The sequence below is a fragment of the Chionomys nivalis genome, chromosome 21 (genome assembly GCF_950005125.1).
Source record: "Chionomys nivalis chromosome 21, mChiNiv1.1, whole genome shotgun sequence".
In the NCBI taxonomy this organism is placed as follows: domain Eukaryota; kingdom Metazoa; phylum Chordata; class Mammalia; order Rodentia; family Cricetidae; genus Chionomys; species Chionomys nivalis.
In genome coordinates, this window is record NC_080106.1 from 31,764,561 (window position 1) to 31,789,034 (window position 24,474).

General features: G+C 50.0%; 2 protein-coding genes across 7 annotated transcripts in view; one reads left to right on the forward strand and one right to left on the reverse strand.

Annotated features, from left to right (window-relative positions):
• The window catches only part of Psme3ip1 (proteasome activator subunit 3 interacting protein 1), a 32,848-nt gene extending 23,039 nt beyond the window's left edge, over positions 1-9,809 (forward strand). For all 3 annotated transcript variants that reach the window (XM_057754393.1, XM_057754394.1, XM_057754395.1), the window contains exons 7-8: positions 1,509-1,573; positions 8,190-9,809. In XM_057754393.1, the coding sequence (XP_057610376.1) occupies positions 1,509-1,573; positions 8,190-8,407 (283 nt within the window). In that variant the 3' untranslated portion in view covers positions 8,408-9,809. The remainder of the gene's footprint in view (positions 1-1,508; positions 1,574-8,189) is intronic.
• Positions 9,810-12,350: 2,541 nt separating this feature from the next.
• Positions 12,351-24,474, reverse strand: part of Cpne2 (copine 2) — a 37,749-nt gene continuing 25,625 nt past the window's right edge. For 2 of the 4 annotated variants that reach the window (XM_057753958.1, XM_057753957.1), the window contains exons 13-17: positions 23,830-23,884; positions 21,078-21,129; positions 19,877-20,010; positions 14,014-14,250; positions 12,354-12,870 (exon numbers count right to left, since the gene is read on the reverse strand). In XM_057753958.1, the coding sequence (XP_057609941.1) occupies positions 12,763-12,870; positions 14,014-14,250; positions 19,877-20,010; positions 21,078-21,129; positions 23,830-23,884 (586 nt within the window). In that variant the 3' untranslated portion in view covers positions 12,354-12,762. Of the gene's footprint in view, positions 12,871-14,013; positions 14,251-19,876; positions 20,011-21,077; positions 21,130-23,829; positions 23,885-24,474 lie in introns of all 4 variants that reach the window. The other 2 variants (XM_057753959.1, XM_057753955.1) reach the window with 2 other exon arrangements.

The window sequence follows — 24,474 nt, forward strand, 5'->3', positions numbered from 1 at the left end:
TCTGTCTTTCTCTTACATGCCCTGTCGTGATTGATGATAAATGAAGGGAACCTCTGAAACTGTGAGCAAGGCCTGAGTTAGTGCTTTAGTCATGGTGTCTCCACAGCAGTAGAACAGTGATAAACCCCAGGGTTTTAGTTAGGCCCAGATGTAGTCAAGTTGACAGTGAGGAATAGCCACCACCCAGCCTTTTTCATGCTAGTGTTTGCCTTGATTCTCTGTTGATCCATGCTTCCACTTTTAATCTTTTTGGGTATTAAGTTTTTTGGAGTTTTTCTTTTTTTTAAGTTTTTTTAGATAAGCACCTTTAAATGATTGTTTTAAAATGTATTTACTTAATCTGTTTTTTACTAATTTGTGTAGTCTATATTTATTCAGATCTTAAAATATAATTTCTGACATCTTAGTGCTGTCTTTTTTACTTTTTAAATTTCATTTATATTTACTTATTTATCTGTATTCATTTGTTTATTACTTATAGAGCAAGATGTATATATTCCAATCTAATTTTAAACTCAGTGTATAGCCAAAGATGGCCTTGGACTTCTGATCCTCCTGTTCCACCTAAGAACTGGGATTACAGGGGTGTGCCAGCATGCCCAGTTTATGCTGTTTTGGGGATTGAACCCATAGCTTTCCTAGGGCATTGGTTACAGTCTACCTGACTGAGCTACATCCCCATCCTCCCTTTTACTTTTTAAAATATTTTTCCGTATAGTCTTGCTTTTAGGAGGAGAAATGAATAAGGCCTTAAAATATTTTTTCTTTCTATTATATATACTTATTTGTACCCTTTTAGTGATAGGGCCTTGAAAATTACCAGGCAAGCGTATGAACAGCTATCTTACCTTCTTAAAAATTATGCAAACAGAAGCCCTTGGGCTGGGACTGCAGTTCTGTGCTAAGCACTTGCCTACTATTGAGAGGCTGTGGTACAGTCTCCCCAGCAGAACCCTCTTCCCACAAGAGGGACCATCAGATCACATGCTACATTTGCTCTCTTCTGTGTTCTACCATTGCCCAGGACTTTGTTGTGTTTCATGCCACAAATTAGACTATGGCCCATATATGTGAGATACCCGTTTAGACTTACGTCACCATCTCTTCTTCTAGTATGATGTCTTTCTCCGCTGAAACATATTGTTTAGCTACTCTTTTAGTGAAAATCTTTTGGGTGACTCTACATATCATCAGAAATATTTCCTTTAATAATTTAAATTTTGTCATTGTGAAAATGTGTAAATGCTCTTGAACTCCATCCGTGGTTCTACCCAAGTTGAATGGTAAAGATAACAGAAAGCCAAAATTGGCACGCTCTGTCATTGGATTTTTCAGAAGGTAGATTTTATGTTTGGGCAGAGGCTTGGAAGTGAAATGTTATCTTTTCATTTCAGTCATCACAGCCTTGAGACGGCCCAGACTCTCATAAGTATCTCTGCTGCTCCCATTCCCTCGGTGTTGATCCCTGAGAGTCAACATAGCTCAAGTCGCCATGTTTTCTGTTACAGCTCAGAGAGTGGCAGCAGTGTGAAAAGACTGAAACCAGACCCCGGCCCAGACGACAAGGCTCAAGGTGGGTGTGGTCCCTAGTCTCTTCCTCTCCCTCATTGCACACGGGAACTGTAGGAAGGACAGGACTCACTGCATCTTTTGTGAAGGGTGCATTATGTCTCTTTAAATAAGCCAGCCTTAAATTAATCTAATTTGCCAGACCGTTTTATATTAAGCAGGAATTCCTACCACAAATGTGTCAGCTGCCCTACAAAAGTAGTGTGTTATGAACCAGTGGAGCTGATAAATAACAGTCGTGTTCTCCCGGGAGTGCTTATAAACCCTGGTCAGGTGACCTCTGCTCACAACAGGTTTTTCTCTCCCTTGCCAAATGTCAGGTTTCTTATTTCACCTGTGGGAGATAGAATACCAAGCTTCTGCTAGTGGTTGGATTGGATTGAGCCTAGAATGGTATTCAGGACTCTGTTTTCCTTGAAGACAGTGACTTTTTATATGATGAAATCTGCCTCTGTATTAGGTAGCAGGAAATTATAAGTAAAAGGGAGTGTTCTTGGGCCTGGATGAGGAATTCAAGAGTTTGTTTTTAGTTCCACCTGTGGGATTGAGGGTTCTAAATCCAATTCAGTTGGCCATCTATAAAACAGGGCTTACGTTTATTTCTTTCTCAAATAGTGTATGCTTGCTTATTCAGTTGTTTCTCCACAGTACCGGGGATGGTACCTATACCTTTAAAAATACCAGTCTGTCTCTTTCTCCCACACCCTCTCCCATCCCTTTCATTTCCACGGGAAACACCAGTGTACATTTCTGTGTCTCCATCCAGGCCTGTTCTCTGTATGTATACGCAGTTATATTTGTCATTCTAAGTGCCTTCTTCCTATTCCTGATTCTTGTACAAGCTAGACGACAAATAACCTTCCTTTGCTAGGAGAAAAGACCCCAGAAGCGACCTGCTGTCCTTGAAGCTTGCTTCAATCTTGTCCTCTACCAGGGCAGGCTTTGCCTTGGTCCTACAGAAGGTGACTCTGACCCTGACAGAAACCGAGCTCTCCCACTGAAAATTATCTCATGCAGAGCCAACAAACATGCGAGGTGGCCTCTGTACTCTCTCCATCTGCCTGCATTCCAAGAACATTCTCTATTCATCATTTTCTCTGCTAACTCGATATGACAATGTGGTCCGGCAGAGGCAGGCGTTGGCAGGAAACGTCCCCAAATGGTGAGATCAGAGGGCACCATTTTGTTCTCTCCGGGCAGTTAACTGCTTTTGGAATGAAATTTGTCAGAGTTGCAGTCTCTTTTCTCTCTTGATACTTCCTAGATAATGGGAGGGTCTGTCCTTTCACTTAAGCAACTCCAGTGTCACAATAGTCCAGATTCCTGTTGCAGCTCTGTGCTCAGCTCCATCCTTCCACAGGCAGCTTCAGCCCTCCTAGGCACTCTGAACTGGATTCTTTTATTCTCAGCTTTGAAAGCGTTCTGTGTGGCGCATAATAATACAACAAACGCTCAAGGAATGAATTATACAACTTATTGTCATGTCTCAAATATTAAAACGATCAGATTTTTACCATTACTCCACCCTCCCCCAAATTAGCCATCTGCAAGGGAACTCTAAAATGACTTTAACTCCCATCATAAATTCTGGCCTACTTCGTGCCATACCAGGGTGTGTGTCAGGGTGGTGGTGGGGTGGGCACCCCTTTCAAGGGTCCTCTATTCAGTGGGAGTATAGACAAACGTCCTGCCCCTTCAGCAGGCATTGAGGCTTCTGCATTTCCCCTCCTTTATTGGAAGGATATCCTGGGGGGTTATAGCATTGATGGGATATTCTGCTTTGATTGAAATGCCCTTTGGATTTTTTTATTTGCCTTTTAAAAACAATGTCTAAATGAGTGTAATAATTTAGAAAGGGGATAAGAAGAGTACAGTAAGAAAAGTAAGTCTCCACTGCTCAGTAGACGCCAGTTTCTTCCTAAGCCACACAGTGCCACCAGGTGTTCGTGATTTTGGTTTTTTGGCTTTGTTGTATTTGTGCATGGGCATGTTTCTGATTCTCCCTAAATTACATTGTGTTCTGCTTCTCTCCTTTTCCATTGAGTCCATCTTAGAGACCATTCATTTCCAGTGAGGACAGACTTGTTCCCTTCCCTCTTCTCCCACAGTCCTGTTAATGGAACCCAGAACCTTGTGCATACTCGGGCAGCAGTCTCCGAGAGTGTGCTGAGCTGCAGTCCCAGCCCCAGGGCCTTTATTCTCAGCCACTTACCTGCTGGCCTCCTTTGCTTCTCTGTTGCTGTGATAAACCCCCAAGCGAAACAACCTGGGGGTAGGAGAAGGTTTATTGTATACTTCCACTTCACAGTCCATCACTATAGGAAGTCAGGGCAGGAACTCAGCAGGAGCCATGGAGGAATACTACTTACTGGCTCGATGGCCATGGCTATTGAAGTGGGAGCGGCGGGGCGGGGCTGCGTCCCCAGCACCCAGCCGTCCGCATGGCTAGCTTATACCCCGAAATAATTACACGGAAACTGTATTCTTTTGAACACTGCCTAGCCCATTAGTTCCAGCCTCTTATTAGCTAGCTCTTACATATTGATCTAACCCATTTTTAATATTCTATGTAGCACCATGAGCTAGCTTACCAGGAAAGATCTTAACCTGCGTCTGTCTGGAGTGGGAGAATCATGGCGACTCCTGACTCGGCTTCTTTCTCCCAGCATTCTGTTCTGTTTACTCCACCCACCTAAGGGTTGGCCTATCAAATGGGCCTAGGCAGTTTCTTTATTAATTAACCAATGAAAGCAACAGATTAATACAAGACCCACCTCCATCATTTCCCCTTTTTCTGTTTAAACAAAAAAGAAAGGCTTTCACTTTAACATAGTAAGATTACATATAGCAAAACAGTTATCAAGCAAGAATTACAGTTACAATATTTATATCTATTTTTGGTAAGCTAGCTCATGGTGCTACATAGAATATTAAAAATGGGTTAGATCAATATATAAGAGCTAGCTAATAAGAGGCTGGAACTAATGGGCTAGGCAGTGTTCAAAAGAATACAGTTTCCGTGTAATTATTTCGGGGCATAAACTAGCCATGCGGGTGGCTGGGTGCTGGGACACAGCCCCGCCGCTCATATTACAACACATGGCCTGCTCTGCCTGTTTTCTTATACAGCCTAGGGCCACTTGCCCAGGGGTGGTACTGCCTAAACTGGACTTGGCCCTCCTGCATCTATCATTAATTAAGAAAATGCCCCACAGTGCCTCAGGTGAGGTTCCCTCTCAGGTGATTGAGCTTGTCCCAGGTTGGCAGACACTGACAGCACAGCCTCTGTAAACACCTCCTTTTGCTGCTGTGGACAGTTTTCGGAAACACCATCGATGTTGTGAGAAGTCCTTCCCTGTAGAGATATAAACATCTGCCCCTTTCTTAAAAGTAAGATTCCATCAGAATTCACCCTGGAGAATCCATGTTATTGGGCTTACAGAGCACAGGTGGGAGGTTACTGCAGGAGCCTGGGAGATCCCCAGAGCAGCAGTCATTCTGAGGAGTCTTCACCTAGCATGGATGGTGGCTTGCTTCCCTTAGCTGCATGGAGGGAGCTCTCCTCAGCTACCCTTCCCCAGCCTGTGTGCTCTATCTCCTTATAAGATACCCCTGTACTCTACTCCAGGTGTAACTAGAGCAGTGTTATAGATGGCTGAGAGGGTGGCTGGAATCTCCTTTTGTAACACAAGGATGACCACAGTCGCCCTCTGGTTATCTGGGTTGTTTTGTTGTGTTGGGGCTTCTTCAGGGAAAGCCTTGGCACTGTGCCCAGGTCCAATGATCCTCCCTATCCTCTCCTCCTCTGAGAGAATGTCAACAGTCAGCAGGCCTGATTGGAATGGTCTCTTGTAAGAAGCTACAGATGATCTGAGGAAGATAGTGGTTATTTTGTTCTGAGGACCATGATCCACAACGGTTGTTTAAGTTTGGAGGTCACTGCCAAATTGTCTTGAGCTGTTGCTCACATATTCCTTCCTAATAACTGTTTCTTTTCCTGTGTTTAAAACTCACGTTTTATTTTTCTGTGAACTACTTGTATTATCTGTGTCCTTTTTTTTTTTCTCTTAAGGCAAGGTCTCATGTAGACCGAGCTGGCCTCAGACTTACTATGTACCTAAGGATAATCTTTAGCCTCTAATATCCCTGTCTCTACTAACCAACTACTGGGATAATGGGCATGCATTACTATTTTAGTTAGGGTTTCTATTGCTGTGATGAAACACCATGACCAAAAGCAACTTGGGGAGGAAAGGGTTCATTTGATTTATACTTCCACATATCAGTTCATCATCAAAAGCAGGAACTCGGAGGCAGGACCTGATTCGGAGGCCATGGAGGGTGCTGCTTACTGGCCTGCTCCTTATGGCTTGGTCAGCCTGCTTTCTAATAGAACCCAGGACCACCAGCCCAGGGATTGCACCACCCACAATGGGCTGAACCATCCCCCATCAAGAACCAGTTAAGAAACTGCCCTATAGTGGGATCATATGGAGGTATTTTCTCAATTGAGGTTCCCTCCTTTCATATAACTCTAGCTGTGTCAAGATGACATAAAACTGTCCAGCACAATTACCATGCCAAGTTTTTTGCACTGCTAGGGATCAAAGCCAGAGCTCCATACCATGCTAGACAACTGGGTTATATCCCAGGGTACCCATTTATTTAACCATCATCACCATTATTTTTAGCCCTGACTGGTACTGACCTTGCAGCAGCCTTTCTGTCTCAGCCTCCCAAATGTTGGGATTACAGGTTTGCACTGCCATACCCTGCTCTTTGTGCTTTTTGGTTGTCCTCCATTGATTTTTTTTTTTTTTCTTTTTTCATGCATTGCTGGAGATCAAACTGAGAGCCCTAGTACATGCTAGGCAAGTGCAAGCAACCACCACTGAATTGTTCCCTCAGCCCCACAGCTTGTTTTTTTGTTTTGTTTTTTTTTAAACAGACTAGAAAGACTTTATGTCTTTAAAGTTGTTAGCCTTTGTGGTATTTGCCACTGCCTTCATGTCAGCATTATTGCTGTCTCCCAGTCACTGCTCTCGTGCTCTTTGAGATGTTTGGGCATTGCTTATCTGCAGCAGCTTCTCCATAGCCTACTGGAGAAGAACAGATCCCTGAGATGAATTCTGTGTCCGACAGCTGATAACTTTTCTCAATATAGCCATGGAGTCAATGTCCCTTTTACATTCTCTTGCAGTATCAGCACAAGTGAGATGTAAATTTATGAAAGGCAAACCCCAAAAGGGATGTCCTTGTCAGCCTCAGGCAGTGACTTAGGAACTGAGCCTTCCGCTCCAGTGAGCTTTGGCTTCACTTGAGTCCAGAATTTTCTGGCACAGGTCTAGTGTTTTATACTCTAGTCTGTGTACTTACCAGCTTACTTGACTTCCCTCATCAGTCAGCAGGGAGAAGCCCTACATACAGTTGTTATAGTGACTGCATGAGGCTGGAAACAGGGAAGAAAGAATGGAGCGCCATTCTCAATGTATTGTTAGTTTTTTTGTTTAGTTTTGTTTTGTTTTTGGTTAGTTTTTGTTTTGTTTTAGAGATTTTGGGTTTTAGTTATATGTATGTGTGCATGTCTGGGTAAGTGTGTATGAATACAGTGCCATGGAGGCCATCAGAGGGCTGAGTCCCAAGTAGGAGTTACAGGTTGTGAACTGGCTGATGTGAGTGCTGGGAACTGAACTCAGGTCCTCTTCGAGAATACAGTATGTGTCTTTTAATCTCAACCGTCTTTCCAGACCCCTAACTTTCTCTGTAATTGTCAAGTTCTGCATGTTGTAGATCAAGGCCTTTGTCATTAGAATAGCAGAATCACTATGAATATTCCAGAAAGAAGAGCCCAGATACATGGCGATATTGTACCTGGCTTTAAATGTTTTTGGGCTGAAGAGGTGGCTCAGTGGTTAAGAATCCTGGCTGCTCTTCTAAAGAACCCAGGTTCAGTTCCCTGCACCCACATGACAGCTTACAGCTGTCTGTTACTTCAGTTCTAAGGGATCTGATACCTTCACACCAATGCACATAAAATAATGTTAAATAAATAAGTAAAAAAATAAATTTTTTTCTTCAGTGATTCTCAGTACAAAAGTGATAAATCAGTTTTTGAGGTACCCATCTCCCCATCCTGGGAAAATGCTCCATAAAGAGCAAAACTGTATGGCTGATCCCTGCTAGTCAGTGTACTGCTCTCTCCGTATGGCGGTGTTGTTTGTACCGCCCACAGTTGGTCTCTTAATCTAGCCTCCTGTTGAGGGCCACAGCATCGCTGAAGACATCAGACCCAGTCGCACTTGCTGTATGTAATACTATGACTTGTGAAGACAGGGAATCAGACTAAGATAGGTGACTCTGTGGTTTGTTCCTCGGCCTCAGAACTGGTGGGTGGCAAGAGAGTGTGGGCAGACTCTGAGTCCCAACTCTGTGTTTTCTCTTCTCTGCAGCTTCCTCACCTGTAGCACAAAGATGTCCAGAACCTCCTATGACTGCAAAGAGTTGTTCTGCAGCATCGGGGCTCTTCTTTGTAGAAAACCCTGGCACAGTGTCCAGGACCTGGGGATGACCCTTCACTATTAGGGAGCGCTATGACTGACTTCCTGTCCTCCCTTTTGCAGAGGCTCCGTCCTGCGTGTCTCTTGGAAGCTCTTCTCTGAGTGGCCCCTCCATCCACTGCCCATCTGCTGCTGTCTGCATCGGCATCCTCCCGGGCCTGGGTGCCTACTCCGGGAGCAGTGACTCCGAGTCCAGTTCAGACAGCGAAGGTACCATCAACGCTACAGGGAAGATCGTCTCCTCCATCTTTCGAACCAACACCTTCCTCGAAGCACCCTAGCTCCTGACATCACCATAGGGAGCGTCTCCCCAGAGGGTTAAACGCCTGTTCTGACTCAACATCACCTCCCTCAGAAAACTTCACCTGCTTCCTGTGCACATGTGACATTCTAACCTAACCTAGAATTGTGCCATAGTCCACTTGTGGCTCAAACTCTGCTTGGTTTCTCTTTATGCTCCAGTGCAGATGACCAAACCTGTCCCAGCGATAGGTCTCAGAAATGCCACTGGTGGTGCAAGGGTTCACCGTACCTTGTTGCTTTCTTGTTTTTCTCCTTTCCTGGTAGCACAGGAAGCATTATCTTGATACACTATTGTAGGTGAAGGGGCTGCTTGGTTCTGCCATGTTGTGTGTGGCATAGAGAAGGGCAGACTAGCTGCTGACCTGAGTTCTGCCCTAGGTCTGACCCTTCCTGGATGTTGTGTGACTAAAGATTGCAAACCACACCCACAAGGCTATGAGCCAACCACAGCCCTTGAGGTGATGTTCTTCCATGTTGTTATTCTCCCCTCTCCAGCCTGCGGAGATAGGAAGAAGCTGGTAAGGATGACATGTCCATCTTCTGCCCACCTTTTCTCCCTGGAAAACTGTTTTGATTTTGTTTTTGAAATAAAGAATTTAGTTTAGGATTCTAAACATTAGAGAAGCAAATTTACTGAATCATAGCCAGAAACTATAACTGCTCATAGCTGTGTTAAAGAGATGACTAATGCCTCGCTGTTTCTGGAATCCTCGGGCTGCAAACTAGTAGGACATGCCTGTTACGGCTGTCCTCTACTCCACCGAGGCCCTGCTGTTTGCACATACAGCACTGCAGCTTTTGACGGTGAAGGTATTTCCAGCCTGAGATGCTGCCTCAGTGCTTTTCCTTTATCCACGCCCCCCCCCACCTCTGCCCCACACTGTCCCCGGGCTTCCCCAATAACAGCTCCTGGACCATGAGCCGCAGGTCTTGTCTGTTTCTGTCTCATGGTGGAGGGAGAGAGCAGGTGTACAGGACTCAGGTTGGAAGACAGATACATCTGACGGTCTGTGCGCCTGCTCCAGAATGAGCCTGAGTTCTCAGTCCCTGCTTCCAGTATCCATTGTTTCTTCCTTCCTATGGGTGTGAGACGAGTGGGACACACCGAATGTGTTGGCACTGACATACTGGCAGGCAGAGGAAGCTCCTCAGTTTTAACGTGGGCAGAGGGCCCTGGATCTCATCCAGCCCTTCCTTTCCCCTTTCAGTGTATTGACACTGGTGCCCACCAGCAGATGGTGGTTTTCCTTCACCCATCGTGGATGCCTGTGATTGCTGCCACCCTTTGCAGAGCCTCCCAGTGCTAATAATCTTTTCTGTCAGTGCGGGAGCGTCAGCTCCATCCTGAGAAGACATCTAGGTAAAACTGCAAGCACCTTCTGCCTCTTTGTCATTGTTCCTGTGACTGCGCTGTCACTCCTGCAGCGTGTTCTTGCACCCACAGAACCCTGACCCATTTCAGGATGCAGACCAAGACATCAAAGTCATCAGTTTCATGTGGCTTGATTTTTCAGAGGCCACCAGAGTGTCTCATGGTCGCTGTTGATGTTGAGAAAAGGTGGCAGGGCTGTGAGGTTTAAAACTGTCCCCTAACTTCAATTTTCAAACCTGTCGGAGCAAGCTGTCGCTTCGTACCACATCTCATGCTTCCAGCTCCCCCATCGTTTGCAGCTGGCTGCGCCGCACGGTCTATAGACTGTAAAATCCCTGTTATTCACGTACAGAAGATGGTTGGTTTCTCTAAGCCTTGTACATTATATCAGGGGGCAGAGTTCTTACAGTTCTGAGACCACTTGGAGAGCCCACAGTGCTCGGTTGCCAGCTCTAACCGGGAGGCACGGAATTGTCTGACTTGTAGTGGTACTGCAGTCACTTCCTGTCGTTTGTTCACCTGAGGCCTGCTGCCCACTTGGAATGGGGAAAAGAGACTTGAAATCTGAGTCACCTGATGTGACTGGACCTCGACAGGTAGCTGACTCCCTGCCTGTACAGCTTCCAGAGGTCCCAGGACCAGGTAGAAAGCTCATTCCTCAGGCTGATGTATCTCCAGGAACACCCTCTCCTCAGTCAGGAGCCTTATCAGAGTTTGACTTCAGTCCTTATTACTTCCCAGCTCCTGAATTCTCCCCCTGTTGGCCTCCTCACCTAAGAGAAAAGCTTGGTTTGCCAAGAAGTTCCAGCTTCTTGAGAGCAGACTTTTTCCAGCCTCCACAGATAAGCCACAGTGAACAGCATAGAGACAGACAAGGCCCTTTACCTGCCCCGTCCCCTAAAAAAGAAGAGTGACAACCAGCTTCCTATGGGATAACTGATTATCTAGACTAGATGCCTCTCATGCCTGGGTAGCGGTCCAGAGTGTATTAGTGTGCGGCATACAGTTTTGTATGACGTTGGCAATCCCCAGTTGTAGCTAGAACAATAACATGTTGGAAGGGTCAGATCTGGTTGCCAGCTCCACCAGCTTCTGCGTTCATTACTCCAGTTAGCTAAATGTTAATTGCTTAGGCACACGGGGTTCCTTGGCTCGAATGTCCTTGCTGTGGGTATGTGACTAAGCTGTCATCTTGGGCCCCTTCAGGAAAACCGTCGCTCATTAGCAGTGCAGTCATCTGGTTGGACTTGGGTGGTTTCCTGGCATCCTGGCATGCCCAGCCTACTTAGACACGCTAGAAGGGAATGCAGGTACTTTTGGTGCTCGGTGCTCAGCTGGAGTCTTGTCAACACCTCTGAAGTCACACCTTAAGGACTCTGCTGTGGGCTGGCATTGTTCCCTCACCTGCTAGAGGAATGGTTTCAGAGGGAATTGGAACAGCTTTAACAGGCAGCCCTGGCCCCAGCTGTGGCGGAGACACAGGCCCCGTGGGAGACTGCTAGTCTGCTTCTGCGACCCCACTGAAGCTGCTAGACCTACGGATTTCATTCTGGAAAAGCACTCTGAAGCCAGCCCTTCTATACACTCTATAGAGGAACCCCAACCTCCCAGAGGCCCAGTGACTGCCTGCTGTGTGACAGAAGCAGAATTTTTATGTATGCCTGAAGGCTGGCTTTCTGTGTCCTCGTGAGACTTTAGCTTCTTCAGTACACAGCCCTGGGAGCTATAACCACTAGACTCCCTAGTTGGCCAAGCCAGAGGTAAATGAGCAGTTAGTTAGTAGCTGGGTGTGGTGGCACACATCTTTAGTCCTAGCTTCTAGGAGGAGACAGAAGCAGAATGATCTTTGTGAGTTCAAGGCCAGCCTGGTTTACACAGTGAGTTCCGGGACAGCCTGAGCTACATAGTGAGCATCTGGTGGCCACAGAAGTTTGCTCCTCCCTCCCACCAAGTACACCATGGCTTCCAAGATTAGTTCCAGCAGCTAGGAAGGCCTGGCCTGGGGGAGAAGGCAGAGACGCCTGCCTTTCGTGTCAGTGGAGCAGGGTAAGGTCCATTAGCAGCTTGAGTGGGAAAGCCCCTTGCAGAGCTAAGGGAGATGCTGGCTGTAGTAGAATACACATGCCCAGGTCAGCCACACTTCCTTCCACATTCCGCCTGTCTAGTAGGTACGGTGTGTTTCTGTTTCTTCAGGGTCATGGTTGGGCTGTAAAAGGTCCGTGAACAGTGCTGGTACAGGGAGCTAGAAACAAGGTGCTCGGTAGAGACATCCTCTGCTACAATCACATCAGCCTGTCAAAAGGCTAGAACTCCACAAGAGGACAGGTGCTGTGTGGTGTCTCTCCATGTCTGTACCGTGTGTGCGGTGCCATGTCCTGTGCCAGTCTCACCGGATCGCTGCTGCTGACAGGGAATGCATGTCCCCACGTAGCAATATGACACTGACTCTTGAAGAGGGAGGGCTTCCTTTTCTAGATGGGTGCATGCCCACTGACCCTCACTCACTATGGGAGGAACTGAAGGCGACATCTGATACTCCTCTAGTACCCTGAGTGTAACAAGTGGAACACAGTCACAGTGTAGAACCAGAGGAGGCCACCATACAAGGTGTGCTAGGGACAAGTTCCTCATTGCAGCTGGTGACTTAGGAAAAGCCAGTTATGATTGTAAAAATTTTATTCTCTTTAATAACAATAATCCCACTAAAATTATACAAAGTACATTCAATACTTGGAGTGGCAGGAGGGTGGGGAGAGGAAGCCGGTTTGTCCTGGAAGCATCATCAGTTGACTCTGACAAAGGAAGCCCAGCTGGGCTGGGGGAAGTTGGGGGTGGAGGTCCGGTTGTAAAAAATAAAAATGTGGACTGGTAGAAAAGGCCACCCACGAGGAAGCAGGGTGAACGTGCATGTTCCTGGGGGAGGCTGGGGGCTCAGCTGGCATGCTGCTGCTGGGCATGGGCTCAGGCAGGCTCTGAGTTGGTGGGGGGTAGGTTTTTATGCTTGAAATACTGCACTACTTGCTGAGGCAGCTCCGCCAACACCGCTTTGGCCAGAGTTTCTTTTGCTGCCTGTGGAGTCCAGGTGGGGAGAAAAAAGGAAAGAGGAGGAGGATTAAGGAGCGAAGTTGGGAGATTCACTAGAGCTGTGCTCTAGAGCTGTGATAGCAGGGGGTCGAGGAGTACCTTAGGGCTAAGGGTCAGGGCCATCTGAAATGAGTGGCCCTCGGCGCAGCCCAGCCTAACCCCACCACTAGCAGTGACTTCCTCACTGAGGAGGTGCCCTTCCCTCACAGGCTGGAGGTGTTTGGGGAAAGACCTCAGAGGATGAATTTAGGGGAAAGAAATGGTTCTCCCCAGTCTCGTCTCTACTCAGCTGGAAGCATTTCGGCTATGAGAAGCAGCACTGAATGGTCTGGTCACTACTGAGCAGCCAGGCACAGCCAGTGTCCAGTCACTGCCCCATATAGCAACGAATGACCGATGCCCCACACTTGTCCTCGGAAGCCAGACAAAGGCACGCAGTCATCCTAGGCAGATATATGATGACCACTGGGCCACCCCTTGCTGAGCCTGGTTCTCAGGCTTTAGCTGAGGAGACTGAGGCTCAGTAAGGTCATGGCATACCCAACACTATGTGATGCATTATCGGTCCCAGTTAGAACCTAGGCTGGCCTTGCACGATGTCACCCGAAGATCCATCCAAAAGACAAAGCATCTCCAGAGCCTTCTGCCAGCCCTGGCCTCCTCACGGGTCATCTGAATAAGGCCAGCGCCATTTTCAGGAAGAGGCTGGCTACCACCACTATCACTAAACCTCCCCCATATTTTGGAAAAGAAAGCCAAGCTAACAGGAGGAAGGGCTTCCCACCTGCAGAATAAGGGCTGGTTGAAGAAAGCACAGGAAGCCCCAGCTCTGGGCCTCGGCTCTCAACTCACCAGGCCACAGTGGTCTGTCCATCAGGCTAGTTCTTACCCAGGACACTGCCTAGAGCCATAATCGGGATTAGGTTCCACTCCTGGGTTCCTTTGGTTTGTGGAAATGAGTGTCACAATGGCCTTCTCTGGGCCAAGGGTGACTCAGTAGCACTTGGCTCATCGTGGGCTCAGAAGCCAACAGTATAGGGGGAGGAACCTGACACTGACCTGTCATGGACCATGAGCTCTATGGCAGACCCTGCCGCTGCCCTTCTCAGCCCGGGGGCCCACACTCACATTGCGGAACTCTCGGAAGGGCACAAACTGCACGATGTCGCGGGCGGCCTCCTCGCCTGTGTGTGAGCGCAGTCTCCGGTTGTCCCCATCCAGAAATTCCATGGCTGCAAAGTCAGCGTTGCCCACCCCCACGATAATGATGGACATGGGCAGCTTGGAGGCCTGCACCACGGCGTGCCGTGTCTCCTCCATGTCACTGATGACCCCGTCGGTGATGATGAGGAGGATGAAGTACTGCTGTAAGGAAGAGTCAGCCAGGTGAGAGTGAGGCCCTGGCACCCCTCCTTTCCGAATCCCCGAGGCCTGAAAAGGCAAACGACCCACTCAGTGGGACACTCCCTGCTCTGAGCCTTTGCCAGTTGCTATGCAGTGTAGCTCCGGGCCACTGAGGCTTAATCCGCTGTACTTCAGTTTCATCATCTCTAAGCTGAGAATTACTGCTCAGAGCTGGCCTGTCTGCTGCCTGGCAGGCCCAGGCTTGCACGGGAACATATGCTAGCCTACAAGCCTCTGGGGCTGGCCTCCCTCCTCTGTCTTTGTGGGCAGGAATACGTGTACTCTGTTAACTCAATACTTAGTACAGATGGAGACACCTGACACCTGTAGGGGCTAAGCACAGGTTATTTGGGCCATCACTTCTGGGATGTGGATCAGGGTCACGTCGAAATTGTAGTATTGCTGGAACTGGGTCAGGAGGAGCAGGTGTAAAGTAGTCACCCTGTTCTATACACAGTGCCCAGGAGGCAGCCTTGGGGCAGACTGATGTCTTAGGCCTCTGGCTTTCATGGACCCTCTTCAACAGAAGGAAAGAAGCTCAGGGCTTTAGGAAGTATGGGCTCCAGGCAGACCCTGACACCATTGTACAGTTTGCTCTGAGTCTCCCTGCTACCCTCTATTTATGGTGACACCAAACTTTCATATAGCGAGGTGTGTTTTCATAAATGATTTCAGTTAGAATATATTAAAGCCAGGCGGTGGTAGTGCACACCTTTAATCCCAGCACTCGGGAGGCAGAGGCAGGCAGATCTCTAAGTTTGAGGCCAGCTGGTCTACAAGAGCTAGTTCCAGGACAGGCTCTAAAACTATAGCAAAACCCTGGCAAAAAAAAAAAAAAAAAAAAGAAAAAAAAAAGAAAAGAAAAAGAATATATTAAATAGTGAACATGGGTAATCTGAGAATAAAATACACAAAGGATGACTTAGTATGGAGAGGACAGATGACATTCTGAAAATTCACAGAACAATCCAACCAATGGGCCTCGGACTTGGAGTTGGCTGGTACCTTCCTTTTAGCTCAGCCCTGTCCTGGCCGTCTTGAAGCCCTATTCGGAATTCAGTGTTCTGCCCTGCCCTGAGATAAACAGAGGAGCAGTGTCCTGATTCACTGCTGGGGGCTTCTATCCTCTAGTTTGACTCCTGATTGCCAGATGGGGAAGCCATGACGCTCAGGGAGGGCAGAGGTGACCCAGGTGGGCACAGAGCCACCTGCGCACCTGGCAAAGCTGTGCAGCTTGCAGATGATACACACCTGCTTCTTCTTCCATCCCAAACTACGGGTCAGGGTGTGGTGGGCTGGTGCAGACACTGGCCCTACCCTCCTCACCCCAGCTCCACTGCTGTGCCTTTAAGAGACCAATCCCCAGGCTGGGGATAGTTGTTGCCATGGAGATAGTAGCCTGAACAGCACTGCAGACAGCTGCGGCTGCCAGCCCCTAGGCCTGGTTTTATCAGTCCATCTAGACCCTTTCCTTGCCGCTGCCAATGGCTGCTTCAGGGTCTCTTCCCTAGCTGGCTTTTCACCCACATTAACCTTACCTCCCAGGCAGTTCAGGGCAATAGTCTTGGGATACTTAGGAAGAGGCCTGACAAAGGTCTAATTGGCTGCTCAGTCAAAGGTGGCACTTGTCAAGCCTCATCCAGCTCTGACATGTGCCCCCACCCCCCTTCCTGTGGTCCTCTTGCTCTCTGTTGTAGTCTACTGTCTTCCTACCCAAGGATCTGAGTGCAGAAAGGCTGGGTAAGAGGTTCCTGACAACGTAGGACCTTTAGCAGACAACCTAACTGAGTCTGGCTTAGACACCACCAGAAGGCTCAGAGGGATTCAATGGTTTGTTACGGCCCCGTTAACAGGTAACTGACAGGTTCTAGGTTTATGCCCAAATCTACCTGACCACAAGCTGGGGCTCCTTCCACGCTGTCCTCCGCCACACACTGTATTGGTAGGTGGGCACTGCGAGCCTGCCAGGAAAAGCTATCTTGTCACCCATTAACCTGGGATTGGAGAGTGAGTGATTGGGACAGTGACCTAGGGCAAAGTCCAGAAACTTGGCCAAAAACCTTTACTCCTGGGTGCCATAGCCAGCCGGGACAAAGCCAGGATCATAAACTGGAGCTTCAGAGGTCCACCCCCACCTCCAGAGGTCCCCAGAGCAAATCAGAAGGGTTGTGGAGGGAGAGAATGGATAGAAGGGTGGAAAGGGACTCTGAAGTCCTGATGTTCCTACTGTGCTGGTCCCTTCTGATCCCCTTCCTAGCCACACAGAACAGTGTCGAATCCTCTGTCCCAAGTAAATCCTCTGCTCCCACGGCCAGGGATGATTCCACAGGAGGTCCCTCAGCACACTCCTTCCCTGCACCCTAGGTGCCCCTGACAACCCAGCATACACTGCATGCCAGGGGCCTGGAATCCAATGCAGGCCTCCAGTATGTCATCAAAGAGAGTCCCTGAGCCAACTCCCAGTATATTCAGATTCCAGGCATGCATCGGGGCCAGAACTATGCACAGCCACTTCTCCTAATGTCCCGATGACTGGGTTCATAATAAACGGACATGACCACAACAGTTCCAGGAAGAGTCTGGGGAGGCTGGTAGTTTCTGCCAAAGGCCCTGCGATGGGAGTAAGAGACATTCTTAGGGGGCTGGCTGCTGCGTGTACTCCATCCAACACTGGATGCCTAGGCCAGCAACCAGGAATGGGCCACAAAAGACAAAGCCTTCCTGACCAAAGCAGAGGCCTCTTTCAGGCCACTCAAACCTGCCCATTACCTTCCAGTGGCTCCCCATTGCCCTCAGGAGGAAACAGCACAGAGTGCCTGATGGCCTCCAAGGTCCTATGGGAGACAGCCAGCCTTCTCAACCTTGCCTGCGCTGTCACAGTCTCCTATCCACGATACGCACACATGCCTTTGCACGTGCTGTTCCCTTTGCTGGGCCATTATACACACACACACACACACACACACACACGCACACACATGCACACACGTATACATGCACAGATACAAGCCTACGAAGCTAACTCTAAAGAGTCTCTCAAGTCGAAGTCTGGACATCCCCTTCTAAGCACCAACCTTTCCTTGTGTCCACTGTCAGTTAGGACCATCTGGATGGTCCTGTACTGCAACCATCAGAGGCGTGGTCACACTGCATCTTTGCTGTGGCCTCCCAGCTAACTCCCGCTAGCCTATAAGCTGGACCTCACTTGTCCAGGCATCCTCGAGGTTGCACAGCAATGCTCAGAAAAGACACGCGGACCAAATGAATGGAAGAGTGAGGCCCGCTGGAGACACCACCACCTGCCCTGCATTTCCTGCGCGTGGGTGTGCTGTGTGTGCAGATGTGAGGGAACGGGGGTGGGGTGACATCACATTAGATTCCCAAAACATGGCTAAACAGAAGCAGCAGCTGGCCCACCAGTTACTTCCAATGCCGTGGGCCTCAAGGTGCACAGGCATTACCAAATGCTAGCCTGAGCAGTGCCCTCAGACATTCCCATAACTAACACATGCGTGTGCCAGGCTCTAGGCTGGACAATGCACACACGCATTTGGTTGAATCCCTATGGTACTTACAGAAGGAAAGTGCTGGATGAGAAAAACCAAAACTCAGAGAGCTTCAGCTACCTGCCTGAGTAGCACAACCATAAACTGGGGGAGATGAGTCTCAAACTAGGTTCTTTCCCTTTGAGCTCAAGCCACCCCACATCACCTCCTTTGGTGGAGAAGGTGGAGGCAAGTGGTGGAGAAGTCTGCATCTACTCCTGGGCCTCAGAGCATGAGGAGCAGCAGAGACTCCAGGCCCTACTCTCTCAGTTAGAAATGCTTAGGCACCATCTGAAGTCACAAGGCCTGAGGGGTAACAGCTTACCCCAGGAAGCCAAGGGTGGCTTGCAATAGCAAGTAAGATCAAATGGGACTGATTCCAGAGAGGCCAGAGCAGGTATCTGAGCATAGACACAAAACAAAGGTGAGGCTCTCACGGGTGAAGAGGAGTGGACAAGACCCCAGCAGACCTGGAGCCTCTCAGTCATGAAGCCGCACATCTCCAAACCCCACCTCCTGCCCAACTGACTCCTGGCTGGCAGCAGGTGCGGCAGGAGGCAGAGGCTGGGCACGCTGCTGGAATGTGCTCATGTTCCCTGCCCAGATGGTTTTTCCTAAAGAAGAAAGCAGGCCTGTCTTCATTCCTTTCTAAGACTCATGTAGCCAATAGCCTTGTTGGCACCAAGCTTGGCACCCTCACAAGAGGGTAGTGAAGCTGAAGGCTGCTCACTATTCTGCCCTATCCAAGCTGTTGTATCTCAGAACCCCCAGCAACTAAAGAACAACAACAATGTCCCCGCCAGGCCTCACAGAGTTACTGTCCATTCTAGTCACCCCATCTTACATCATCACAGGGATCAGCACCCCCAATGTATCAGAGGAAATGGGCTTAAAGAGAAGCAGGAATCTGAGTTCTCAGCTGCCACAGACGGGGCTAAACTGAGAGGCTCATCTAATGCACGGTACAGACCACTAGCCCCTTCCTGGCTGTCCCTCCCTCAGCACTTCGGGGCACTATTCCTGCTTTCCTGAGACGTGGTTCCCATACTCCACTCATTCAAGGTCTTGCATGGGGTGCTCCAGGATTATCAAAGGCTGACCTCCTTGGGCAGCCTGGCATGACCCTCTGTGACACAAAAAGGACACTGATCTGCTCTAGATGCATGGAAAGAGGCATAGAGCACATGACTGGGACGGGCTTCCTCCCCAGAGCCTTATCTGCCTCCAAGACAGTTAGGACAGTCCCAGTTCTTCCCAGAGCCAGCCCTGTGTCCTCTTCTCAGCTCTTACCTCCCTTTTCTCTCTGCTTCTACTTCAGGAAAGCCAACCCCTGCTTCCCCAGTGACAGGTGCCTCCTTCCTCTGAACAGTCCCACAGCGGGCCCCTTCTTCATGGTGGAGAGTCTTCCCTTTGCGATAGGCTAGCGGCACGGTCTCACAGACCTAATCCCATCTATCTACAGAGCACTGTGTTTCTGTCACCCACCAGGCACTGTGCCAGGCTTAGGGTCTATAGTGAATTGAGCGTACAGAGCCCTGGTCCACGTGGCCGAATCTAGAACCGACAGGTGTGGAACCCATGGCCAAGAGGCTGCTAAGTTGCATCAGAGGCAAGAATGGCACGGCGGAGTCAGACCAAAAGGAGATGGCCATGCGGTGCTAGTGAGTTGCCATGCAGTGTAGGGAAGAGCCCGTGTGGAAGCACTGGCATCTGGCCCTGGGGGAAGGGACGAGATGAGCAGGAGGTCACAAATCTGACTTCCTGCAAGGCTCCAACGGCACTGCTTTCCCGAGCAGGGCTCCAGGAAGCAAGGCCCATCACACTGGGCTTCTTCAGCCTCAGGACCAGATGGACAGCAGCCTAGAGAGAGTCTGCACCTCACCTGGCCAGGGAACCAGGGGAGGTGAAACATCTTCCTCTCTAGTCCCATCCTGGCAGGAAGATAAGAGCACACATCCCAATCGGATCTTCCTCCTGTTGGGCAGGGTGCCAGCCACTGCTAGCCTCACCCCGGCGTGCACACGCCTTTGCTGCCTACTTACCGTTGCCGTCTGCTGCTGTGTGGCCTGGGCTGCAAACCGGGCCACGTGGTTGACGATAGGGGAGAAGTTTGTGGGACCATAGAAGCGGATATGAGGCAGGCAAGCTGAGTACGCCTGGGCAATGCCATCCACACCTGCAGAAGATGACCCGGGTCAGCCCAGTGCCTCTGGGCTCCCATCCTCACCCTACTGCTGACAAAGCATCTACTCCATGCTCCCCAGAACATCCCTGACATGGCCAGCGTGGTCTTGAAACAGGAAACTCTCAAGGACAGGGCTAAGGTCCTAGAGTGCCTGGCTATGAAACTCAGACAGGCCTGAGTGTAGGCCTGGGGTGACCTGTTTAAGCTCTCCGAGCCTCTCTTAGTGGGGTAAAGTCAAAGAAGGGACCAGGCAAGCAGGTAACACGGGGAACTATCTGGAGGTCCACTCTGGACATTCTCGGCAGCTGCTTTGGTGGGGGCTGGGCTTGAACAGCTCCTTACAATCATGACCCGCCAACATTTCACAATGCTATGCTCCTGGCCCAGGGCTGACATGGACCAACCTAAATTTACGCATGTCTTTGAGGACTTGTACTAAACCAGAGCCCAGGGAGAACTGGCCATCACTTATAGCCAAGGGACACCCTCTATTCCCAAACCATAGCTACAGCCCTAGTGACATGGGGAACTTCCTTCTCTGTGGAGTTCATCCTGGTCCAGCCTTGGGATCCCCCAAAGGGAGAAGATGCCCTTTCATCCCCTCCAGCATCTTTTCTCTTCTCGGTTTCTGAACTGTCTTGAGCAACACGTGGGGAAGGGGTGGAGCTGAACCTCCATCGCTTCCTGTCCCCTCCCTGCCAGGCCACCATCCATCTTTGACCATCAGGGGAGGGGGCAGGCAGGAATGTAATGATGCCCTTCCTAGACGACACACTGCTCTGCTACCTGTCCCCCCAATTCTCATCTATTTCCCCATGCACCCGAGGAATGAGCTAAGCAGGTAGCACACGTCCCTAGGCCCAGAGAGGTGCAGCGACTTCTACAAGGCTTCGCCAGGCACAGGCGGCAGTCGTCCTTGAACTCAGGACTGTAGGACTACACACTCCTCTCACCTGTCCCTCTGAGTAAGCAGGACAGGGAGGACACAGGAAGGACAGACACTGGAATCCTGTCCCCTCCCTCTGCCCGCTTCTTCTGCAGGCAAGGTCCACACTCACCTGAGCAGAAAGGGTTGGTGGGGTTGAAGTTGATGGCAAACTCATGGGACACCTAGAAAGCAGAAGACAGGCTGAGAGGCAGCATCCTGCCCACGTCGAGGCCAGCCCCCTCTGTGCTGTGGGAATGCCTTCAGCCAATAGCCTTTAAGATACCACTTGGGCATGGTCTCTTATTTGCATGGTCTCTTAAAGGCTACTGGCTGAAGGAGTGCCCACAGCACCTCTGGGGTTTTACTCCCTTACTCTGCCATATCTAGGTTACTGATCCCACATCTGCCTCCCTTACTTCATAACTGTGAAACTGAGACCTTACATGCCAATTCATTCACTGGGGTGGGGGTGTCCAGGATGCTGTGTACCTCCCTTGCCAAGAGACCTGAATGGGACAGAGATGGCCCCAACGGCAGTGGGACCCTGGAACACTAGGAATGCCCCTGTTCTCTTTCCATTTGGGGAGCCACTTGTTTGGGCCAATCTTATCACCAGGCAGGGTGTTAAACAGAAGTCTACCTCACACCTCATACAACTGGGATTGGCTGACCACCGCTCATGGCTAAACTAGGGAATCAGACCTTGCAATGGGGCCGAGTGGGTCACACATAAGTTATGCAGCAACCCAAGGCCTGATCCTGCATTCCTGTCACAAGTCCTGGCTCCCAGCCTGGGGTCGGAGACTGGGCTTAGGGGTAAAGAGCACACTCTGCTCTTGCAGAAGACCCGAGTTCAGTTCCCAGCACCTATATCTAGCGGCTCGCAAACACCTGTAACTCCAGCTGTAGATGAACTAATGCCTTTGGCCTCTGCCAGCCCCTACAATCACATGTACGGACTTCCCCTCTGACACACATACGTAATTAAAAATAAAGTAAATCTTTAAAAAAAAAATAGCTGGCCTCTCAAGCTCTGGAGCCAAGCCATGTCTGCTCCAGCACCTGCTGAGCCACTAGGCTGGGTCCCAGAGCCACTCTGTCACAAACAAGGGCTTCACACCAACTGTATTCCAGGGACTAGCACGGCAGGAGAGAACCAGGTGCCTTCACACAGACAGCACGAGTAAATGACTGGGTACTGTGAGGACAGTGCCAGAGCAGACAGCCAATCCCCCATGCGAGTGTGGACGATGTAGGCCAGGGCTCCCAGGGAGCAGGAGCACCAGGTGGGACACGGTGGCAGGAAGGAGCCAAGGAGAAGTAGTCGAAGAGAAAAGGCACATGGGAAAGGAAGAGAGGAAGGCAGGTTCATAGGACGGGTCAGGTGGCAGAATGATAGAATGAGGGCCTAGGAGGGCCAGGTCTGGTATACTCAGGCGGTGCGCCTGGCCGCTTAGAGTCCACTGTGTTAGCACCACTGGGTGCTTAGCCTGGCCAAGGCCCAGCACCCCCCGGTATTGCCCCGTGACATTTCCAAGGCTTTTGCTCAAGAAACATCTCATTCGGCTGAGTTCTTTGGAAGCTGGCTGTTGTCCTAGCAACAAGCTCTTGCTGGGCCTGGCCACTGGCTCCTCCTTCCCCCCACTGTGGCATCTATGTTTGCCCAGAGCCCCAGCCTGGATCCCTGGGCAAGCACTCGCACTCCTGCCTCACACAGTTCAGGGCTAGGATGCCCACTGTTCCTGTGTCAGATCCAGAGTCACTTGGCTGCTCTAGGTGAGCCCTGAGGTGAGCTAAGACGATGGGAGGCCATGCTCGTTCTACAGGTGCTGCGCTGTGCTACACCACAGCAGGGCAGACTAGAAGGGGAACTAGCTGAGCTGGCATGCCTGCCATCCCCACAAGCTCCTTCTCTAGGAAGCAACGGATTTAGGCATGATCCTAGAGTCCATCTGCCCACCTGGAGCACAGGCCCCCGGGGTGAAGATAACCTTAGGCAAGCCATATTAAAGCCCTGAGCGTTGGCTGTTCCTTCTGTGAAATGGGATAGTGTTCTATGGCCCTGGCTGCAGAAGCTCTCCAGCTCTGTGGCCTGTGTTCTCAGTGACTTCCCAAGCTGGGCCACCCAGAGTTTCCTGGCCATATGTGAGGTCCTTATTTGCCCTTCACCAAAGCCACTCCATGGGCATCTAGGCTCTCTTTCTCCTCCTCTGTCTCCTTTCCAGCACCTGAGACCTGCCTGCCTTGTCCCTCCTCTCTCCCTGGTACTTTGTAAACTCTATTGCTCACCCCATGTCTAACCAAGTCTCCCACTATTTCCATCCACGGAGTCAGGGAGGCTGAGGGTCCCTTCTCCCTGCCCTGTGACTCAGACCGCTGGGTACTCTATCCTCCCTGAACCCCTTTTGTCAGCCTCCTCCACAGTGAAAGAGGGACCACAGCTGACCTCTGCAGCTTGGGGTAAGAATACAATGAAGCTAGCCATCAGGTAGAGTTGCCTGCAAAGTGCTCCAAGAGCCAACAAGCACTGCTCCCTGACCTTCTGCCTTTCCTGATGTCCATGCTGTGACTTCTCCCTGATCTGCTCCCCCCCATTCCACCCCTCTCCACCCCAGCTCAGTCCTGACCAACTCTGTGTGCCTGGCCTCTCCATTTCACCCAGAGTGGATCTTGGCCCTACAGCACGTGTCTACCCCTCTCTCTGCCTTGTGTTCCAGACCATCCTCTGCTGGGCTCTTAGCCTCACTCACAGAGGTGCAGAACTAAGACACAGGTGCATTCTGGGCTAAGTGCACGGCAGAGAGAACCCGGAACCCTCCACTCCATTCTGCCCCAGCCCCAGTCCCATCTCCACCAAAGGAGGGAGCGTCCATGTCACTCACCTTCCAGTCTGGAGGTAACTGGGCCCCAAACCCCAGAGCAGGAAACATCTTATCACTGAGCAGACAGAGAGAACATGTGAGACATTTGGGCAGCCCTCCCAGCCACACACACACACACACACACACACACACACACGCACGGACGCACGCACACACTCCACACCCTCCTCCTCTGGTCCACAGTCTTGTGTACCTTATACACTCCAGGAATAGAGAGTAGAAATTCCCCCTCCAGAGTTATTCCCCTCTAAGCCCAAGCCTAAGTTCACCTTTGGGTGACAGCAGAACATGGCTTGACACAGTAGACACTGTTAAATTTTAAGCAGTGGGCCTAGAAGCACCCTAAGATCACAGTGGAAGCAAAAGGGTACTTCCAACTTCCTGTTTACAGCTGGGGGGGGGTACTCCTAAAATGATAACCATGACCTACCTTCATTAGCCCCAGAGCCTAGTTTCACCCTTCCTCCTGTCCCTGAAAGCCACACCCAGACCTGGCCTCTCACGGTTCCTCACACATATGGGACACCCTGTCTCAACGTCAGCTACTATGCGCCATTTGAAGTAGCCCTCCCTAAATCTGTTTTCCTTAACAAACTCCTCCTCATCCTCCAAGGCCCAACCAAAATGACTACTTCTCTTTAAGGG